At 35.3% G+C, this 20,498-nt stretch overlaps 1 protein-coding gene across 3 annotated transcripts in view; it reads right to left on the bottom strand.

Moving 5' to 3' along the window:
• Positions 1–20,498, bottom strand: part of LRRC7 (leucine rich repeat containing 7) — a gene marked incomplete at both ends in the record, with an annotated part of 384,656 nt that overhangs the window by 171,441 nt on the left and 192,717 nt on the right. For all 3 annotated transcript variants that reach the window (XM_079697001.1, XM_079697002.1, XM_079697003.1), the window contains one exon: positions 1,058–1,121. In XM_079697001.1, coding sequence (XP_079553127.1) covers positions 1,058–1,121 — 64 coding nt within the window. The remainder of the gene's footprint in view (positions 1–1,057; positions 1,122–20,498) is intronic.

Here is a 20,498-nt window from a genome sequence, read left to right as displayed (position 1 = left end):
GGCTGGGACAATGATCAAATTAGTTACGGTCAAAGTAAAACAAGTTAATTTTTTTGCACATTCAAGTTGTAGTGTGAATTATACCCTATCACCCCTATACACTGGCATTTACTGAGAATCACTTTTTCCAGGCCCTGTACATTTTTTTTATTTAATTCTCCTACAAACCTTGGAGGGGAAGAACCATTATAATCTCCATTTTATAGAAAAGGAAAATGAGGCTTAGAGAGGTTAAGTCATTTTCACAAGGTCATGTAGCTATTAACATAGCTGCAAAAGAAAAGCTGATTACTCACTTAAATGTTTTAATTTAAAAATAGTTAAAATACAATTTAGGTGAATTGATTTTTGAAATTTGAAGATGTTCAAGTGGAAGACCTCTGAGTTAAACAGGCTGGGTCTGCTGGTAAAAGAGTATTTTATTTTCAATTTACATTTGAGATTTTGGTTTTCAGGAACATTTAAAGAAAACTTAAGCCTAAAAGGAGTAGTCAAAATTCTGTCAATTTTGCTGGCAGTGAGGCCATAACATATGTTCACTAGAAAGACACTTTCAATACAATTGGAAATAAAAGGCCATTGATCACTCCTCTCATGCTATGCCCATTAAGCAGCCAAAGCAGAAGTTTTCAAGGTATGGACTCTGAGTTAATCAAGTCTTGGTTTAATTCCTGTTCAACCACATAAAAGCTACGTAAGTCAGTGACCACTTTGAGCTTCTTTCCATGTTCCATGGCAACATGGCATATCAGGATTAAATGAGGCAACATATATAACACTCTGAACATGGTGCCTGCTATATAGGTGGTGCTCAAAACTAACAATTTGCATCTGCCTATCCATACCCTGGCTTTTTAAAGTTAATCCTAATATTATTCAATTCCCTGTGGCTTACTATATAGATAAACAATCACTTTAATTCCAGATTTTATTTCATTTTTATATTTAGTAAATGTAAATGTGCACCTGATGATTTAATGCCTGGGGTTATAAAGACAGAGCAAAAGAAATAATCCCCTGGATATATTTATCAAATTTAGAAAATGCATTCGCTTACCAACTCACTGAATTCATTATTGCCTAGGTCAAGTCTTTCCAACTGGGCCAGTTTGTGCATTGACCTATAACAGATGGAGAAAAATATTATTGTGAGGCAGTACATGACACATTGCTCCAAAAGACATTCCATCCACCTCCCCATCAGATTTACCTGGGTGTATAGTGCACAGATACGGGGGTATTTTTTAGGGAGAAGTAAGTTGCAAATATACAGTAACGTATGCAAACTGCTGCCTGAAAACCTTTAGTAGCTTACCATATTTCCAAATGCCAGTCTATGGATGGAGTTCCGGCCTGGATGCTTAACGAAAATCTGGGAAGCTTGTTAAAAATCTATACCAATAGGAGGTACCGATTGGGGCTCCAAAATCCATATTTTTAAGAATCCCCACAGGTTTGGAAACCAACGGATAAACCCAATTCTTAGTAAAGCATTCTAAAATTCCACAATATGGCCACAAATTCATCATCAATCTTGTCATTTTTCACTTCCTTAAATGAAGTTCTGTTATAGCAAAACTTCTTCTTTCTTCTTTTATTGAGGTGTAGGTTGATTTATAATATTATGTAAGCTTCAGATGTACAACATAGTGATTCACAATTTTTAAAGGTTAGATTCCATTTATAATTATTATAAAATATTGGCTATATTCCTTGTGTTGTACTTTATATCCTTGTAGCTCATTTATTTTATACACAGTAGTTTGTACCTCTTAATCCCCTACCCCTAACTTTTGTACTCATTGTCTCCTAAACATATTGGCTTGAATGATGCTGCAGCTTTGAACAACCTTAAACCTCGGGCAAGAGTTGGTGCCAAAGATTAGACATACCTTAGCACATGCTATGTGCAATCAGCATTTACCAAACCATTCTCAAGTATAACATACAACATAAGAAAAGAGAGTATTTTTCTGATTTTCAAGTTTTTTATCTCCCTACTAACCAGAATGCTGTCTCCAAGTCTTGACTATACAGAAATTCTGGAGGCATTGTTGACTCAAATCTCAAAAAGTTTCCGTTCCTTCACCTTTAAAATTCATGTAGTAATTATCTTATAGGGCTTTTATGAGTAGCAAATGAAATACTACTGTAATTCAGACTCTGGCAGGCACTCAGAAATGCAAAAAAAAATGTGTGTACTCTTTCTTCACTCAGCAACTGTTATTGAAGGATTATTATGTGCTAGACAATCTTCTGGGGCCTGGGGAATAGCACTGGATGAAAACAAACAAAAATTCCTCCTCGAAACTACTTTACATTCCAGTGGAGATGATAATGACAATAAATAAAACAATTAAGTAAAATAAAATAATATACTAGAAGGTTATAAGTGCTATGAAGGACACATAAGAAGAGGAGGAAGATAGGAAGAATGCATATAACATGACTGCAAGTTTCAATAGGGTAATCAGGTCTCACTGAGAAGAAACTTGAGCCAATGCTTAAAGGAAATGAAGGAGCACCATAGTGCCTAGACTCTGCAGCAGGGACACGTTGCTTGCTTGAAGACATCTTAGGTAACCAGTGTGGCTGAAGTAGACTGAGGGACAGGAGAAGTAAAGAGATGATATTGGGGAGTTAGAAAAATGGGGTCTTATAACCCAAGACTTTGGCTTTGATTTTGAGTAAGATGGAGGGTCACTGAAAGGTTTTGATCAAAGGTATATTGAAGTGACTTGTTTTAAAAGGATACCTATGATTTCAGGCTTGTAGACAGACCGAGGAGGATGAAGGTGGAAGATGGGAGATCAAACAGGCAGTTAATGGAAAATGCCAAATGAGAGGTGACGGTGGTCCGGTCAGGTTGGTGGCAGCAGAGGGGGTGAGAAGTGGTTGGATTCTGGATATATTTAAGATTAGATTCAAATGTTTTGTTGATGAAATGATTGTGGGGAGTAAGAGAAAGTAGAGTCAAATGTGATTAAAAGTGTTTTGGTCTGAACAACTAGAAGGATGAAGTGTAATTGACTGATGGAGAAGACGCTGTGAGCAGGGTTTTGGGTTCATCAAAAGCTTGGTTTTAAATGTTCTCATCCTTGTCCATCCCCCCTCAGATTTCCTCCCCAAAAGATAAATATGTGAAGTGATGGATGTGTTAATTAATTAGATGAGAAGAATCCTTTCATAATGTATACTTCTATTAAATCATCACAATGTACTTTAAATATCCTACAATTTTATTTATCAGTTATACCTCACCTCATAAGGTTGAAAAAAAAATGTTAAATTTGAAATTTCTATTGTAAAGCCAACTAGAGATGTCAAGCAGGAAGTTACATACACAAGTCTGTAGTTCAGGGAAGAAGTCCAGGCAAAATAGATCATTTGAGCATGGTCAGCATACAGATGGTATCAAGCCTTGAGCATGTGAGATCACCAAAGGAATGAGTGTAGATGAGAAGATAATTGGTCTAAGAAGACATGAGGATGAGCCAGGAAAGAAGACAGAGAAGCTACTAGGATCACAAGAGAAAAGTCAGAAGAGTGTGAAGAACTGGAAGCCAAGTAAAGACGGCATTTCAAGTTGGAAGAAATAACAAATTGTAAGAAAAATTGATGATATACCTGAGAAATGACCACTTGATTGAACATGTAGATTAGTGATGACTTTGAGAAGATCAGTTTTCTGTTTTAAGCTTTTGCTAATGCTTTTTCTCCCGTTCAATATGCCTTTATCCATACATCTTCAATACTCTTTATTCAATAACATAAACATATTGATTTCCTACTATCTCTCAACTTTTAAGGTTATCAAGATGAAAGGTGTTTTTCCTATTATCAGGTAGCTCATAATCTTGAAAGAAAATGGTTAAGACAGTGGGCCATGTTTACCCAATAGACTAAATGCCATAGAAAATATATGTGTAGGATTCTAAAGAAGTGCTTTTTCAACATTGGGGAGTGGGAGTAAAAAATAGGAGACTCAGGCTTCCTTGGTGGCGCAGTGGTTGAGAGTCCGCCTGCCGATGCAGGGGACACGGGTTTGTGCCCCGCTCCGGGAGGATCCCACATGCTGCGGAGCGGCTGGGCCCATGAGCCATGGCCGCTGAGCCTGCGGAGCCTGTGCTCCGCAACGGGAGAGGCCACAACAGTGAGAGGCCCGCGTATGGCAAAAAAAAAAAAAAAGAAAGAAAAAGAAATAATATGTAGACAAGGGCCAGATCATGAGATCATCCATGTTAAACAAAGAAGGTTGAGTTTTACGTTGAAGGCAATGGAAACTTTAAGATTTAGATAGGGAAGATATATCAAATTTTTATTTTAGAAAGATCACTTTGACAGCTTGGAGTGGTGTGGGAAATGTGGAGAAGATGTGCTAGCAAAAAGGTCAAATAAAAAGAGTGTCCTGAAATCTATGTGGGATATAATTGTGGCCAGAAATAAGACAATGGCAGTGTGGGTGATATGGTGGGAACTATAAGGGATGCATTGGTGAAGACATACTTGGTAATGATGATAGTTGGTTGGATGTGGAAGATAAAGAAGAGGAAGGAATTGAAGCTAGTTTCTGGATTGAGTAGCACTGTGGCAATGTTGCAAAGGAATAAATCTGAGGTGGAGAGAGCTGGATGTAGTGAATACTTTTAAAAATACTATAGAGAATTTGAGGTGAATGTGTGAGTCCTATGTTAGGAGAAAATGTGTGTGTGTGTGCACACACATGTGCACATGTGCGCCTGTGTAAGACTGGAGCTCAGGTGAAAGGTCTTGACTAGAAATAAATATTTGAAAAATAAATAAGTGATGTTTCTTGTCTACTCCATCGCAAAGTTATCTCTCCTTTTAAGCTCACATACTATCTGCTTTCTTTTCCATGATTTATTTGGCATTGGTCACTAACTTTCTTGAATTGTTAGTTTTTTCATATATATATATATGTTTCCTTTATGTTTCAAGATGCCCAGAAGGGTCTGTGTGGGATCACTAGCAGTCCAAAGATGGTTGTGAAACATTGGCCAGCATTGTAAGAACATCTGACTCACCTCTTGCCAAACCTATACCACTGGATAGGTGCTTCTAGGGGAAGGGGTGGTAGTGGCTGTGCTCCATGAAGAGAGAATTAGATTTTCTTCTAAGCCTGGGAATACTGAGGAGCAGCAGATTATCTCAAGCTTTGTTCCTAGACCACATTGTAGTCCAACAAACAATGAACACCAAAACTTTGGGAACCAAGGTGAAGGACCAAGTGACCAAGTATGGCAATGAATGAAGAATGACCACAGGAGTAGTAAAGCCACCTGCATTTGACCTTGACCATGTAGCCTTAGGCAAAAAGTATTCTAGTGAGAACCATCATGAGCTGAAGACCAGAAGCCTTTCCACAACTTCCTGTAGTTCTCACTATCTCCAAGATGCGTATCACATAAACCTGAGAATATACATTTTTTCTAGCCATGGTGGTTAAAGAGAAAGACACAATTATATTTATTAAATGAAGACATGAGTGATGTCTTGTACTTGAGTGTCCTAAAGTAAATTTTATTGGTTCTGGGATTTATCTCTTTTTTCTAGGCTAAATATTGGTGACCTCTTAAATCATTTCTTACATGGGGTTTCCAGAAACCTAAACACTCTGATCATCTTTATCAAAGCTTCTCTTCCAAACAGGATGAGATACAAACCTGGCACTTTTGTTTTTATAGATAAAGCTTTACTGGAACATAGTCCTGCCCATTTGTTAACATATAATCTATGGCTATTTTGCATTGCAATGGCAGAATTGAGCAGTGAGACAGACCATATGGACCACAGAATCTGAAACATTTCTATCTCTGAAGGCCAACTGGCACTCAGAGTTAAACACTGTTCTTTAGACGTGGGCTGACCAAGACAATGTATAAATGTATCTATTATGTCTTATGTTTCTATTAGTGTAGTTTGTTTGATTCCTTTTGTATGGGGATAGGTAGCCTCTCTGCCACCTCTAAGACTTTTTCTTTTCCCATCCTAGTTTTAGGCTACTGCTTTTGAAATCTTTGACTCATAAATTCATACGTAAAAACTATATTTTAAGTTTATAACATAGCTTCCTACGATTCCTTTGCCATTCTTCTGAATGAGCAACAATTTTCCTTTTGTTTGCTCTGGAACAACAATGACAAAAGGCTTTCTCATGAGGTTTTCTAAACTATTTCCTGAAGCTTATTTAAGTTCTGTTGTTTAAAATATCTTTTCTTCTATTTTAATTTTATCTCATTTTAATTTCTTGATCCTAGTTTCCATTAATTACTATCAGCAAAGTTTCATTCTACCATTACATTCTTACTTCCATTTTTAAAGTTACTTTCCAATATGATTTCTTACATATCTTTAAAATTTTACACTCTTATCTCTGCTTTTTGAAAATGTCATTCTATATTATTTCTTACATTTTACACCTTTCAAAATGACTGTCTTTACCCACAAGATTTTAGACAGTCTGTAATGCAGCCTGTTGCTTTTCTTGTTCGTGTGCTAGTTACTAAACTATAATCATTGTCAAATTGTCCAAAAAAAGTTCCTTTTAGATGAAATATGTAATAGGTTTTTAATTTAATTAGGACACAAACAAGTAAGGCTTTGTCAGAAAAATAAAATAGAACTCATGGTATTTTTATGTTAGTAGTGTTTGTGAGCGTTCATTCATTCAATTTGTGCTTCCTTATGGCAGGTGTCACGTGGACACTGAAGTTACAAAGATTTCTGGGATGCAGGGTTTCTCAATCTTGGCACTATTGACATTTTGGGCCAGTTAATTCTTTGATATAGGGGACTACTTTGTGCACTGTAGGATGTTTAGCACATCTTACATAGTCTCTACCCAGAAAGACCTATTTTTAAAATGGGAATGACATTTCAATGAATAATTACTTCACAGGGTGATAAATGCTAGGATAAAAGTATGTATAGATTGCCATAGGAGCTCAGAAGAAGGAACATTTGACAGTTTGGTAATTATGGAAAACTTTAAGAAAAGGTGAAGTTTGAGCTGGGTTTTGGAGAACTTTGCTATATGAGTCATATATGTGAAAAGAAAGAATGAAAATGCTCAAAGAGTACATCTGAAGCTGAGATTTTTCTGTGATTATAGCTTAAGTCCACAATACTAACATGTATCCTTAAAGAATGTAAGAGACTTTGGTCCAAAGTGAAGAAATTCTAAAAATTCCCATTAGAGTTTCTTGCACGAATCCCTGTCATTCTATCCTCACGGCTGGATAAGGGGACACCTGGGATGCAGCTATCTTGTGCCCTGTAGGATGTTTAGCAGCATCCAAGGCCTCTACCTACCTAATATCAGTAGTACTCTCTGCAGTTTTCACAACCACAATGTCTCCAGGCATTGTCAAATGTCCCCAGGGTAGAGGTTAGGGAGGCAAAATTACTTCTAGTTGAGATCCACTGTGCTAGAGGAATATTCCAGGCTTTTATCTCCTCTCCTTGCTGATTCCTTGGAGGGTGAGCCTCTTATCTCCATTTGTTTACCTCCTTACTCTACTAGGTGGGGTCCCACGTGGCCTGTTCTTATACACTTCAAGCAGCCTACTTGATTATGTACTCATTTGACTGTACTCCTTTGTCCTTACAGTAAACACATGTGGGTCTGGGGTCTATCTCTATGTCCCAACACAGGAATCTAACTGGTGTGACTTCCCCTTACAAATGGCTTGAAGGCATGATCACTGCCATAAGTTAGGGAGAAAATATCAGGACTTGTTACAGTTTGGGTCACATTCTCTATCAGTTATGCCTACAATTTGATCATCTCCTGTCTGAACCGAATATCTTTCTGATTATTTAGATTCATTTGTAAAGTTCACCTAGTTATCTGAATGAGCAAGTTCTAATGAAATTGGTTGTATTAAATGATGTTTACCAACTTACGTTCATATTATATATGTAAAAATTGTAGAAATGTATAAAATTTCCATGATTGTTACATTTATCATTGCTGCTTCTCTTGCCTGTAATGTTCTAACTCATAAATCTTCTCATAGCTGGCTCCTTTTCAACTCAGCTCATATTTTTCCTCCTCATATCCCTTTACCCAAAATTAAATCTCCTTCCCATCTTCATGTTATATATTGCCCTGTTTCATTTTCTTCTTAACACTTACCACTGAAAATATTTAATTTAATTTTTTAGGTTAATTTTATATTTTAATATTTAATACTGAAAATTAAAACTTGTTTACTTGCTAATTATTTTCCCCCTGCTAGACTGAAGCTTCATGAGAGCAAGTAAGTTATTGATCTTACAAATAGCTTCTCAATCAGTTTGTTTAATGAAGATATTCATATGTGCATGACTGAATAACTCTTTACCAGTGAGCTGTTTGAATTCTAGAATATTTACAAAGGAAAACCACTCAATTTTTATCAGGCATCTACAGTTAATTAACAGTTTCCAAGGAGAGATCCTGATAGGCCTGTTTTAATGAATATTGTAATGAATATACATTAGCTTACTTATTGTAAACTTTGCGTGATGATAGAGGCAGATAAGGCTGAGATTCATCCGTCCCAGGATATCTGCATCTTGTGTTGACTTCCTGACATTTTCAATAGTAGGTTTTAAAAAATCCAAATAATAAAAAATACTAAGTGAAATATTTAGATGAGTTTTTCATTTGTTTGGATATCTGAAATATAGCAACAAAACTCTAAATGGAGAGTAGTTTAGGGCATAGACTCTGAATTCAGACAACCTGGGTATAAATCCTGATTCTACCACTCACTTAGCTGTTTGACTTTAAACCAATAAGAACATCTTTGCACCTCAGTTTTCTCATCTGTAATATGGGAATGATAATAAGGATCCTTACATCATAAGGTTATTTTGATGATTAAAATAGTTAATACAGGTAAAGCACATAAATTGTGATTGACATATGGTATGTGTTCTTTAAGAGTTAGGTATTGAAATACTTACAGAAGAATTTCAGAGTTGGAAATATTTTGAGAGATTATTGAGGTCAGAGTTTCTTGAAGTTTTCCTAAGGACTTATAAATGTTGCATGATTTAAAAAAAATTTCAGGTGGCCAGTACATTTTGGCAAATCTTACTTAAAAAATGTTAAATAGATTTCTTATCAGTAGGACTTCTTATAAAACATACAAATGTTCATTGTGATTATTTAACAGATTCAATTAGTTTAGACAATATCCTGTTTATGTGACCAAAAACATTTTTCTTTTCTTTCCCACAGGACATTTCTTAGACTAGGAGAACACTGTAAATGCTTTTTTTGCAGATGATGAAATTGAGTTCTTGTCCATCCCAGTACATGGAATCATGGACATACTTAGTCCATGAAAACACAGGCATGTGTGTTTCCCTATAATGAATATAGGATTTAAATTTGATCGAATCATCCTCTTTTGTCTTCTTGAAACTCTGACCTGTCAGACCCTGCATCTTAACTCCCAATATTAACTTCAGGCTCTTCTTGCATTTATGACTGTTTTGGACATGCTTCCCTGGTTTGACTTTCACATTCTCCTTAAAAGACCATGTTGATTTTTGCCATTTGGCCTTATGCACAGCAACCTCAGGAAAAAGAAGTGCTCCCTTACTAGAGGAGACTTGGTGACTTGTTCAACGTCACACAGAAAGTTAATGACAGAGCTGGCACAGGATCTCTTTTCACAGCAGTGGCCAATCATCTAAACCTGGCCTGTACTGTTTGGTTGACCATTGTTTAAATATGAATGTTTTTATGAAAAGTATATTTTCTAGAGCTCACTGTAGTCTATGCCAGGGGTCAAGAAACTTTTTCTATTAAAGGCTAGACAAGAAGGGTTTCATGCTCTATAGGCCATATGGTCTCTGTCTCAACTACTCAGTTCTGCCATTGTAGTGCAAAAGTAGCCATATATGACATATTAACAAATGGACATGGCTGTGTTCCAATAAAGCTTTATTTATAAAAAGGGGGCCACCAAATTTGGACCATAAGCCATAGTTTTCCAACCCCTGGTCTACATCAGTCCTTAAGACCTTACATCTAGATAGCTCTGTGGGTTTATGATATAAGCTTGGCCCCTAAGAATATTTAGATTTTTAAAACTTGATACAATAGATAAATTAAGAACTGGAAATATTTATTATTAGGTAATTGCCACTAGATAACTATATTTATATACTATTTGAAATTCTCATTTCTTAGGGTACATGTTACTGGAATCTAGGGACATTTATTCTTAATACTGTCCTTTGGTTGCATTTATGAAAATTAAGTCCTTACTAGCATGCTATTACTTTATAGCATTTATCCAATTGCAAATCTGGTAAAAGATTCCAATTGGAGCAATGACGGGAAATAACACAATATCTTGGTGCATCTGTCACTTTGATAAAATTATACAGTCTATGATTCGCTTTTTATCAGATTGAGAGGTTTTATCTATTCAAGTGTACAATTACTTCTGAAGCCACATAAAGTTGGCAGAATTTTGTTTCTCCATAAATTCCCAGTGCAGTAACATGGGTTTGCTGACTCTCACAAGATTCTGCAAATTTTTGGCATGGGCTTATTCATTCCATCTTTTAACTTGTCTTTCAAATGTTCTCAAACACTCTCTAATTAGTGGTTATTCACGCCACAAGGATAGGAAAACTCCCCTCAGTTGCTACTGTCCAATGTTTCTCTTGTATTGGAACTTAGGGAAAGAATATATTATCTTTCCACTTTACTTAATCCATGTCCTATGTTAAATGGACATTTATACTTTGGACCTACTGATTCTACCATATTATCATGTTCTTCTCTTGTTCACAATCTTTCTTTAAATGAACCTTGTATTATACATTTTTCTTTTTTTCTTTTTTTTTTTTTTGCGGTACGCGGGCCTCTCCCGTTGTGGAGCACAGGCTCTGGATGCGCAGGCTCAACAGCCATGGCTCACGGGCCCAGCCGCTCAGCGGCATGTGGGATCTTCCCAGACCGGGGCGCAAACCCGTGTCCCCTGCATCGGCAGGCGGACTCTCAACCACTGCGCCACCAGGAAGCCCTGTATTATACATTTTGAAATAAATCATTCCTTACAACACAAGTACTAAAGACAAGAAGGCCCAGGAATTGATATTCTTTAAAAATGCAACTAGCAGCATACCTCATGTTGAAGAAACATAAACTTATCTTTTACACACAAGGAAAAATTTAAAACCCATTGTCCAATAACATAATATAATTTCTATGATAAAATGTTTTCTATAAAGATTCTCCCTTAATGGCCTACATGAGAAAATAATCTTAAAAAAAAAGAGTGGATATATGTATATGCATAACTGATTCACTTTGCTGTACACCTGAAACTGATACAACATTGTAAATCGACTATACTCCAATAAAAATTAAAAAAAAATTCTTCCTCGATTATTACTATAACTTAAGCCAATGTTAAAGCTACAATATTTATGTACTCTCCATCATTTCAATTCAACTTTCCCCTAAGAACAGTAACGAAAAGCTAAACTGGCTTCTTGGATCTCCCAGAAGGATATGTAACCAAACTAAACATCTATTATTTTGTCAAAGAATATTGGGAAGACAATTTTTTAGAATTCTTCTAATTAAGTAATTTGTGAATGCTTCTAATTAAGATGTTCCTCCTTGCAGTATTTAAATTTTTAGAATAAATATTTAAAATATATAATTTATATCAAGCTCTCACATATTTTGAGTATTTCCTTGGGAAATATTTTTTCCTTTTAAATATTCAACATTTAAAAGTTTAAGCTGATTTCATGATGTCTTATTGGAAAAATTTTCTTTCCTATAACTACGTATCTCTAATTTAATGCATAACATGAAAAAAAAGATTCTGTATGAAGAAATAAACTTACAAGTAACCTCTCAAGAATAACTTTAGTTTATATAGTAAGATAAACTTCTCCAGTGAAATAGATTAAAGTATAAAATAGAACCTTGTGAACAGCAGCCAGCTGTAAGACAAATTCTGCACTACTCTAATTAGATTAAGGAGAAGACTGAATTTCATTTGTCTCTCTCTAGTCTTCTTGGGTTTATGACCAGAACTAGTCATTCATTCACTCTGAACGTGACTTTTCCCACTGGCCAAAAATTATTGTGCATTCCTAACTCATGACAATGCAGTAAAGATAAAATTGTACTTGTAAGATTTTTTGAACTCTTTCTGGAGAAACGGTGCCATATGAGCAGAAACCATGACAATTATCTCTGTGTATGGCCACACTTCAGGAACTGAAGCTCCTGGCTTGCACTGAAGCAGTCTAATCAAGAAGTTATGGGAAACATAATCAGCTATGAAGATGCTCATTTTCACTAGAATATGCTGCAACCTACATTATAAGCTCATGAAGGGATTTCGAACGCTACTGAAAAAATACTCAGGCAAAGTTAAGTTATTTTAAAACTCATAGATAACTGAGCAGGGAAAAACAAGTTTCTTTCCTAAGAGACTCTTCACACACACACACACACACACACACACAGGCTCATTGTTTCAGGCTCATTATTTCTTCCTATTATTCAATGAAAAAATTACAACTTGTCACTTTGGGCTTTGTAAATATTAATTCATGTACTTTTATCTAGATCTGGCCTTAGATTGTTGATACCTTGACTGATGTAAAATACAGAAACAACCCTGTGACTAAGATGTCGGAGAATTTGACCTTTAGCAGATAAAGGCCTTTGAAAATAATCTGCCAAGGTAGCCACGCTGGTTTCCCAGGCAACTGTCATTTCCTTTCCCTTTCTTCCTTGCCAGCGGTATCTGCCCTGCATCAGAGACTGGAAATCCCAAATAGTCATGAGGCAAACCTCCTCTGCAGCTAGGATATGAGCATATGACTCAGTGCTGGCCACTAGAACAGGAAGAGGAGAAGAAGAGATTCTAAGGGAGATCCTGAGAAAGATTTTTCCCCTTGGTTTAAAAGAGGGAGAGAGGCATGAGAACTTTTTTACCTGTCCCTCTTTTTCCTCTTTTTTCCATGGTTGGATGAGAATGTGATGTCTGGAGTTGCAGCAGACACTATGAAACCATGAGGTAACAAGTCCAAGGATGAAAGCCAACACGCTGGGAATAGCAGTGTAGAAAATTCGAAAAAGACCGAGCGTTTGGTAAAATCATTAAGCTACTGAAACAAACTTTGGAACTGCTTATGTTGAGACTTTGTTATGGACAACAATGTACCTATTATTTAAAAAGTCACTTTTACTCAGAATTCTGTTTCTTATTGCCAAAAGCATACTTCTAAATACACTCATTCTACTGAGCTATTAGGTACCTAAAAGAGCATCACATGGTTTGTTGGTGGCAGACCTAAAGTAAAAATAGAGGTCTTTTAAGGCCCAGAAGTGTCTGATACACCACACATTAAAAAAATTCCTGATTTATTAATTTGAGTTTTAGTAGCTTTTAGGCAAAAAATATAAAAGAAATAGTTTTAACACTTTTGTTCTTGATTAGAAAAAAACTTTTTGATAATACTAAGCTAGCAAGGAAATTAATATATTACTACTTAATTAAATTAAGTACAAAGGCGCTTTTGGGATCATGAGAGATAATGTGCATTGACATATATACACTAATATGTATAAAATAGATAACTAATAAGAACATGCTGTATAAAAAAATTAAATTAAATTTAAAAAACAGAAAATATGTATAAAAGTATTTGCACAGCATTTGCAGCTTTAATTGATTTTATTTTTTTCTTCCACTTTTATTGAGCTATAACTGAAATATAGCACTGTATAAGTTTAAGGTGTACAGCATGATGATTTGACTTATATACATCATGAAGTGATTACCACAATAAGTTTAGTCAACATCCATCATCTCATGTAGATACAAAATAAAAGAAAAAGAAAAAATATTTTTTCCTGTGATGAGAACTCTTGGTACTTACTCTCTTAACAACTTTCCTATATAACATACAGCAGTGTTCATTATGTTAATCATGTTATGCACTACATCCTTAGTACTTATTTACCTTATCACTGGAAATTTGTATCTTTTAATCACCTTCATTCAATTACCCCTCCTTGCCCCCTCATCTCTGGTAATCACAAATCTGATCTCTTTTTCTATGAGCTTGTTTTCTTGTATGTTTTTGAAGTAGAACTGACCTACAACACTATGTTAGTTCCTGGGGCACAACATAGTGATTTGACGTGTCTATACATTACAAATAGATCAACATGATGTCTAGTTACCATCTGTCACCATACAAAGTTAAAACATTATTATTGACTATATTCTCCATGCTGTACATTTCATCCTTGTCACTCATTTATTTTGTAACTAGAAGTTGTACTACTTTCCCTCACCTATTTCACTCATCCTCCTGATTGCTCTTCCCTCTGGCAACCATCTGTTCTCTGTGTCTATGACTCTTTCTGTTTTGTTTTGTTTGTTCATGTGTTTTGTTTTTCAGACTCCACATGTAAGTGAAATCATATAGTATTTGTCTTTCTCTGTCTGACTTATTTTACTTAGCATAATACTTTCTAGGTCCACCAATGTTCAAAGTAGTTTAAGTTTTTTCCTTCCTGCATTTGACTTATCAATATTCTAGTTTTCCATTTTGACAATTTCTTTTTCATAAATTATTCTGTGGGTTTTTGTATGATTTCTGATGTTTATAATTTCAACTTTTCAGAAACCATGACTGTGATTCTATATATATTCTGTTTCTTTTATTTTTTATTACTTTATAGTTTTGAAAATATGGTAAAGATGTTAATATTTTTCAAGTTTGTATACCTCTTCACATTTATGTTTATTATATCTTCAAAGAAAATTATTCCACAAATCTTTTTTTCTAAATTCAGTTAATTAGAAAAAATATTTTTAATTATTATTATGATTATAAATTAAAATTATTAATTTTTCTTAATTTCCTGAATTAAGTTTCTTCTTAAAATAATATTTGCCTCAGACTCAACTAGATATTTTTTCTTCTATGTATTTATTATTAGAGATTATTCCCTTAGTATTTGAATGCTAAAACCTGCATTACTGGTATATTTTTTCATAGTGTCTATCAATACATAGAAATAAAATTAGCTTTTATTTAATAATTGGAATTATATGTGCTTTTAGCTGCATATGTTCACTTAAAATAGCAATTTAGGAAAAAATTTCACTTAGGATAACTTTTTGATTGGTCTTAATCAGAACTAATTTTTCCCCATGGATATAAATTGGCATAAAGGTTATCATGCTAAAATATGATTATAACAATCAGTACTTAGAAGTTGTGAAATAAAATATGATAGGATAGCAATCAGAAATAACAGACTGTACAATAGAAACCAAATAGAACAATGGGAAAAAATCAACTCTAGATGAGACCATTGTGAAATGTGCCTCATAATGAAAGCTCATTTCAATAAAAGAACTGTAAAAGGCATTGAAGTCTAATAGCATTATTTCTTATGGGTAATTATATTTATATAAAAGCAATCTTCCTTTAAAAAAGTCAAAAGTTCAGCCATTGATTCTCATCATACTGTCAAAAAAAATATATTTCTGAACCTGAATTTTACTGAGGAAAGATTAACTTTTGTCAATGTTAAAAACACTTAGCTAACTGTCCAAAAAGGAAGAAAGGTCTGATTCTTCATATCATCATTATCATTGTAGACAAAATAACAAGTTGACTATCTTACTTTTGTACTACCCTGATACTTCATTTTACAAATTCCTTGTAAATTATGCCTTTTAAATTCATTAACCAAACAATTCTTTCATTAATATAACAAACAGCTCTTGAGTACATATCAGATGGCTAGGCTAAGGGCTGGCACTAAGATGTGGTCACTTCCTTCAGGTACCTCACAACTTAGTGAAGTGTACATAAAAACCTACAATTAACAATAATAATGGATAATATGAAATTTTTATTATGTGTTTAACAGTAATTCAAGGATTTACACAACAAAACACAGTCCCTGCCCTGCTGGAGCTTATATTCTATGAGAAAATTAAGAAATTAAGTTATTTTGAAACTAATGTGTTAATTTATTATGCCTGGGATTCATGCTACCCAGAAGACGTCGTGTTTTGAGAACTTGTAATTCAGGAACTGACCCAGAGATGGCTTCATAACAGATAATATTGACATTAGGGGTTATGAGATGAAGAGTTCACCAGATCGAGGAGGCAGAAAGGGATTTTCAAGCAAGGAAAATGACACGAGCATCGGCATTCTCCTAGGTATTAAAGTATTCGATATGTTCGGGAAACAGAAAAGTATTTTCTCAAAATTCTCAGCAACATGAAGGGACTCAGAGGACTTCTTTGTTTCCTTAGCCTTAAAGCCCAAAGAAGACAGAAAGTTCTTTCTCAAAGCAGTTCACTCATGGAGAAGACTGGTTCAGAGAATTATTCCCTTACCAGGCCACAGTGGGTTATGTTACCAGGGCAAACTGGACCTTCACACTGTGGGCAGAGCTCACAGGTCTTGTGAATGGAGAACCATCAGTGCCAAAATAAGAAGATGGAGCCCAAGTCCCTTTAAAGAAAGGAAGGACTGGTTGTCCCAATAAAGCAATGGTAGAAAGAACTTGCCTCTTACTTCTCTATTTCCTATTTTGATGAATGTTACCACTACCTCCCTTGTAGCCTAAAATAGAAACTTGGAAGCTATTCTAAACTTGTTTTTTCTCTATCGCCTTCCAAATTAGTCAATTACAATCACCTGTTTAGTCTACCTCTGTTATATGTCTTGAATATATGTTCTCTTTTCATCCTCTCTGCCTGACCCAAAGAAGGCTTCATATCAAATAATACTAGAATTAGGGTTTAAGAGATGAAGAGTCCCTTAGCTCCTCTCACTTGTTAGTTTACTTACTTCTTGGTTTAACCTCTTTTACTTCTTGGACTATGGTGACACAGGCCTTGTAACAGCCTCTTTGCTAGTCTGCCTGCCTCCAGTTCCAACTTCTTCCAATCCATACTTATCATTGTCACAAGAGTAATCCCCCAAATAATTTGGTCATGTCATTTCTGGGCTCAGAAATCAAATTATTTCAGGAAAAGGTCCAAATTCCTCAACATTGCATTCAAGGAAATTATAATTTGACACCAGTTTACCTTTCTGGTTTTATTGCCTGCAAAACCTCTACACATATTATTATCTACAGCCATTTATAGTGTCCTAAATGAGCTAGGTTCTCTAATGGGAGCCATTCTCTGGTAGACTTATCTTTGGAGGTCATGAGACTAAATTTAGCCCTTTTAAATATATCTCAGAGGACTTCTCAGATTAAAAAATACAATTGAGAATAATTGAATTTTTATGAGGAGCAATTACTGGGGAAAATATTTGTTATGGTTTTGCCACTTGAAAAGTATTAGGTTATCAAAAGAATATATTATCAAATAAACTGTTATAATTTTTATAGATCAAAAAAATACCAAAGCTTTTGGTTTGTATGCAACTAATATGAAGTCTCTCATGCGAAGCTGAGCAATAGAAAATAATATTTAAAAATCTATGTAAGGGATGTAATGTACAACATGATGACTACAGGTAACACTGCTGTATGATATATATGAAAGCTGTTGAGAGGAAATCCTAAGTGTTCTCATCATAAGAAAAAAAATTTTTCTTTTTTTACTTTTTATTGCATCTAAATGAGATAATGGTTGCTAATTAAACTTATTGTAATAATCATTTCATTATATATATATATATATATATATATATATATATATATATATATATATATATATAAAACCATTATGTTGTACACTTTAAACTTATACAGTGATGTACTTCAATTATATCTTGATAAAATTGGGAAAAAATGAAAAAAAAAACTAACTGTAAGTGAGTCATAATGTACCAAATAAAAGGAAATTTAAAAATTCTATGTAAAGAAGCTTTCCTAGAACACCAGTGAAGTAGTAGGTAGAGTCTGTCACTCTCTCCTAATTTAAGAGCTATTAAAATAGACATGGATTCTGAGATTTACAATAAGGACCCAGAAGTAATGGAATCTCTATTATGGTGACTTCTAATTCCACATGATGTGTTCTTTTGAACTAATCAACACCACTGGATCTTCTCTCTTCATATCAGTTCACAGGCAAACGACTCATCAATAATATCACGTCTTAGCTAGAGCAGGGGTTTTCAGACTATGGCCTGCAGGCCAAATCTGGTCCACTGCTTGTTGTTATATAGTCTACACATTAGGAATAGTTTTTATATTTTTAAATAGCTGAAAAAAATCAAAAGAAGAATAATATTTCATGACATGAAAATGATATGAAATTCAAATTTTTCAGTGTCCATAAATAAAGTTTTTTGGAACACAGCCATACTTGTTTGTTTACATATTGTCTTTGGCTGCTTTTGTGCTACAATGACTGAATAGTTGTGATGGAGACCCTATGACCTGCAAAACTTAAATATTTGCCATTTGGCCTATTGTGGGAAAAAGTTTGCTGATCCCTGATTTAAAGTGACACGTCTTATGCACTGAATGTTTGTGTCCCCTCAAAATTCATATGCTGAAGTCCCAACCCTCAAGGCGATGGTATTTGGAGGTGGGCCTTTGGGAGGTAATCAGATTTAGATGAGGTCATAACGGTGGAACCTCGCCTCCCGCAATTGGATTAGTGTCCTTATAAGAAGAGGAAGAGAGACCAGAGCTCCCTCTTTCCCTGCCATGTGAGGATACAGCATAAAGGCATAATCTTCTAGCCAGGAAAAGGGCCGTCCCTGGGGGACAGAATCAGCCAGCACCTTGACCTTAGGCCTCCAGCCTCCAGAACTATGAGAAATAAATTCCTGCTGTTTAAACCACTCAGTCAAGGCCATCTGAGCTGACTAATACAATACCTAATATTTGGAAATTATAGGTTTGGTAATTTTTTAATTGGCTGCCCAGCATCTGGCATTTTGGTCATTTCCATTTTAGGAATCTTGGTAGGAGGCAAAGCTTACCTACTGAAAAGGGAAGAGCAACCCTGACAGCTGACAGCTGGTAGCTAGCCTGGCTGCTACCACCAAGCCATGGTATTTCTCTGCTGATCATAAGCAATTTCACAGAATTATCAGTTGAGGACTCTTCAGACAATGATGGAATAAAACAAAAACAAGTCAACTACAAAATCAGACCTGGATAGAGACAAAAGCAGACCTTGTGCTTCTATTACTATAAGGAATTACTACTTCTTCTCCAATGGCAACTCCAGCTACTCTACATTCCCCTGGTCTCAAAGGTTAAAAAATGCCCAAATCTCCAATAACCAAATGCCCCACTTTCAGAGAATACTTGATCCAGAAAAAGAACCACATTCTTAAACCTTCTCCAAAATCACCTAAAACCCTTCCTAACTCCCTCTTACTGAGGTGTTCCATGGTTTTCCATGGTATGCAGCCTCCCTTGTTTCAGCAATTAATAAACCTAATGTTGGTGAGTAAGTGTACATGGTGGTTTTTGGCTGCTGGGGATCAACATCCTTTTTAGAAGCCACATACCTGATTTTCAAGTCTCTCTGGCATCAGTGAATTGGGGCCAGGGGCTATACAAGTCAGACACATACTCCCTTCTCGCCACAGAAGCTAACTGTGGAGAATTCATTATGGCTTGAGCAGCAGCAGCAGCGAGAGTAACACATTGCAGGGTGATGGTGCAGTAACAGTGGTCAGTACCTAATGCTTGCAGGGTGCTGGTGCAAACTGTGGCGTTCAGCATTCAGTGGTGGCAATGATGGTATTACACCACACTGTTCTTTCAAAAATTGCTTTTGCCTTTTTTCTAAGTTTCACTTGTTGTCTTATAGCCTGTTCTTTCATTTATTCAATGTCCTATCATTAAAGTCTCTTTCAACTTAAATCATGCAGAGTTGGTTATCGTGTGGCTAGTTAAGAACCTGTTGATACTGGAACAACATTCTACATAGTATCCCCCTAAGCAACTTCATGCATTTGATGACCGAAATATAACTCTCTAGTCACAGATGCTCTTCTAAGTTTAGGTCTAATTTTTTTTTATTATTTACTGAACAGTTTTGAATATACCATATGAACTTCCAATTTATCATGTTGGAAACAAAATTAGTCATCTTCCCAGACCTCCTCTATTTCCTACCTGTGAGTTGACACTACCTAAATCAGAAACCCACGACTAATTATTCACAAGTTCCATGGATTCTACTTTCTCTGAAATCTATTTCTTCTCATCTCTATGGTCATTGTCATAGCTCTAGTTCAAAGTTTTGTTTCTCCCATGAATTACTTCCATGACCTCGATAACTGATTACTGTGTCTTCCATTGTGCCCTCTATAACACACTCTCCACTTAGAAGCCACAGATATCTTTTAAAAATGCAAATTATATGATGGCAAATAAATTTCCTTTGCCAGAACAAAGTTGCCTCTAGAATGAAAATTCACATGATACTGGCATGTTCAGAAATGCTCTTGAGTTACTACTTCCAGGATAT

Source organism: Hyperoodon ampullatus (genome assembly GCF_949752795.1).
Source record: "Hyperoodon ampullatus genome assembly, chromosome: 2".
NCBI lineage: Eukaryota > Metazoa > Chordata > Mammalia > Artiodactyla > Ziphiidae > Hyperoodon > Hyperoodon ampullatus.
The sequence above is the reverse complement of the archived record's forward strand: the minus strand, read 5'-3'. Positions and strand labels throughout refer to the sequence as shown.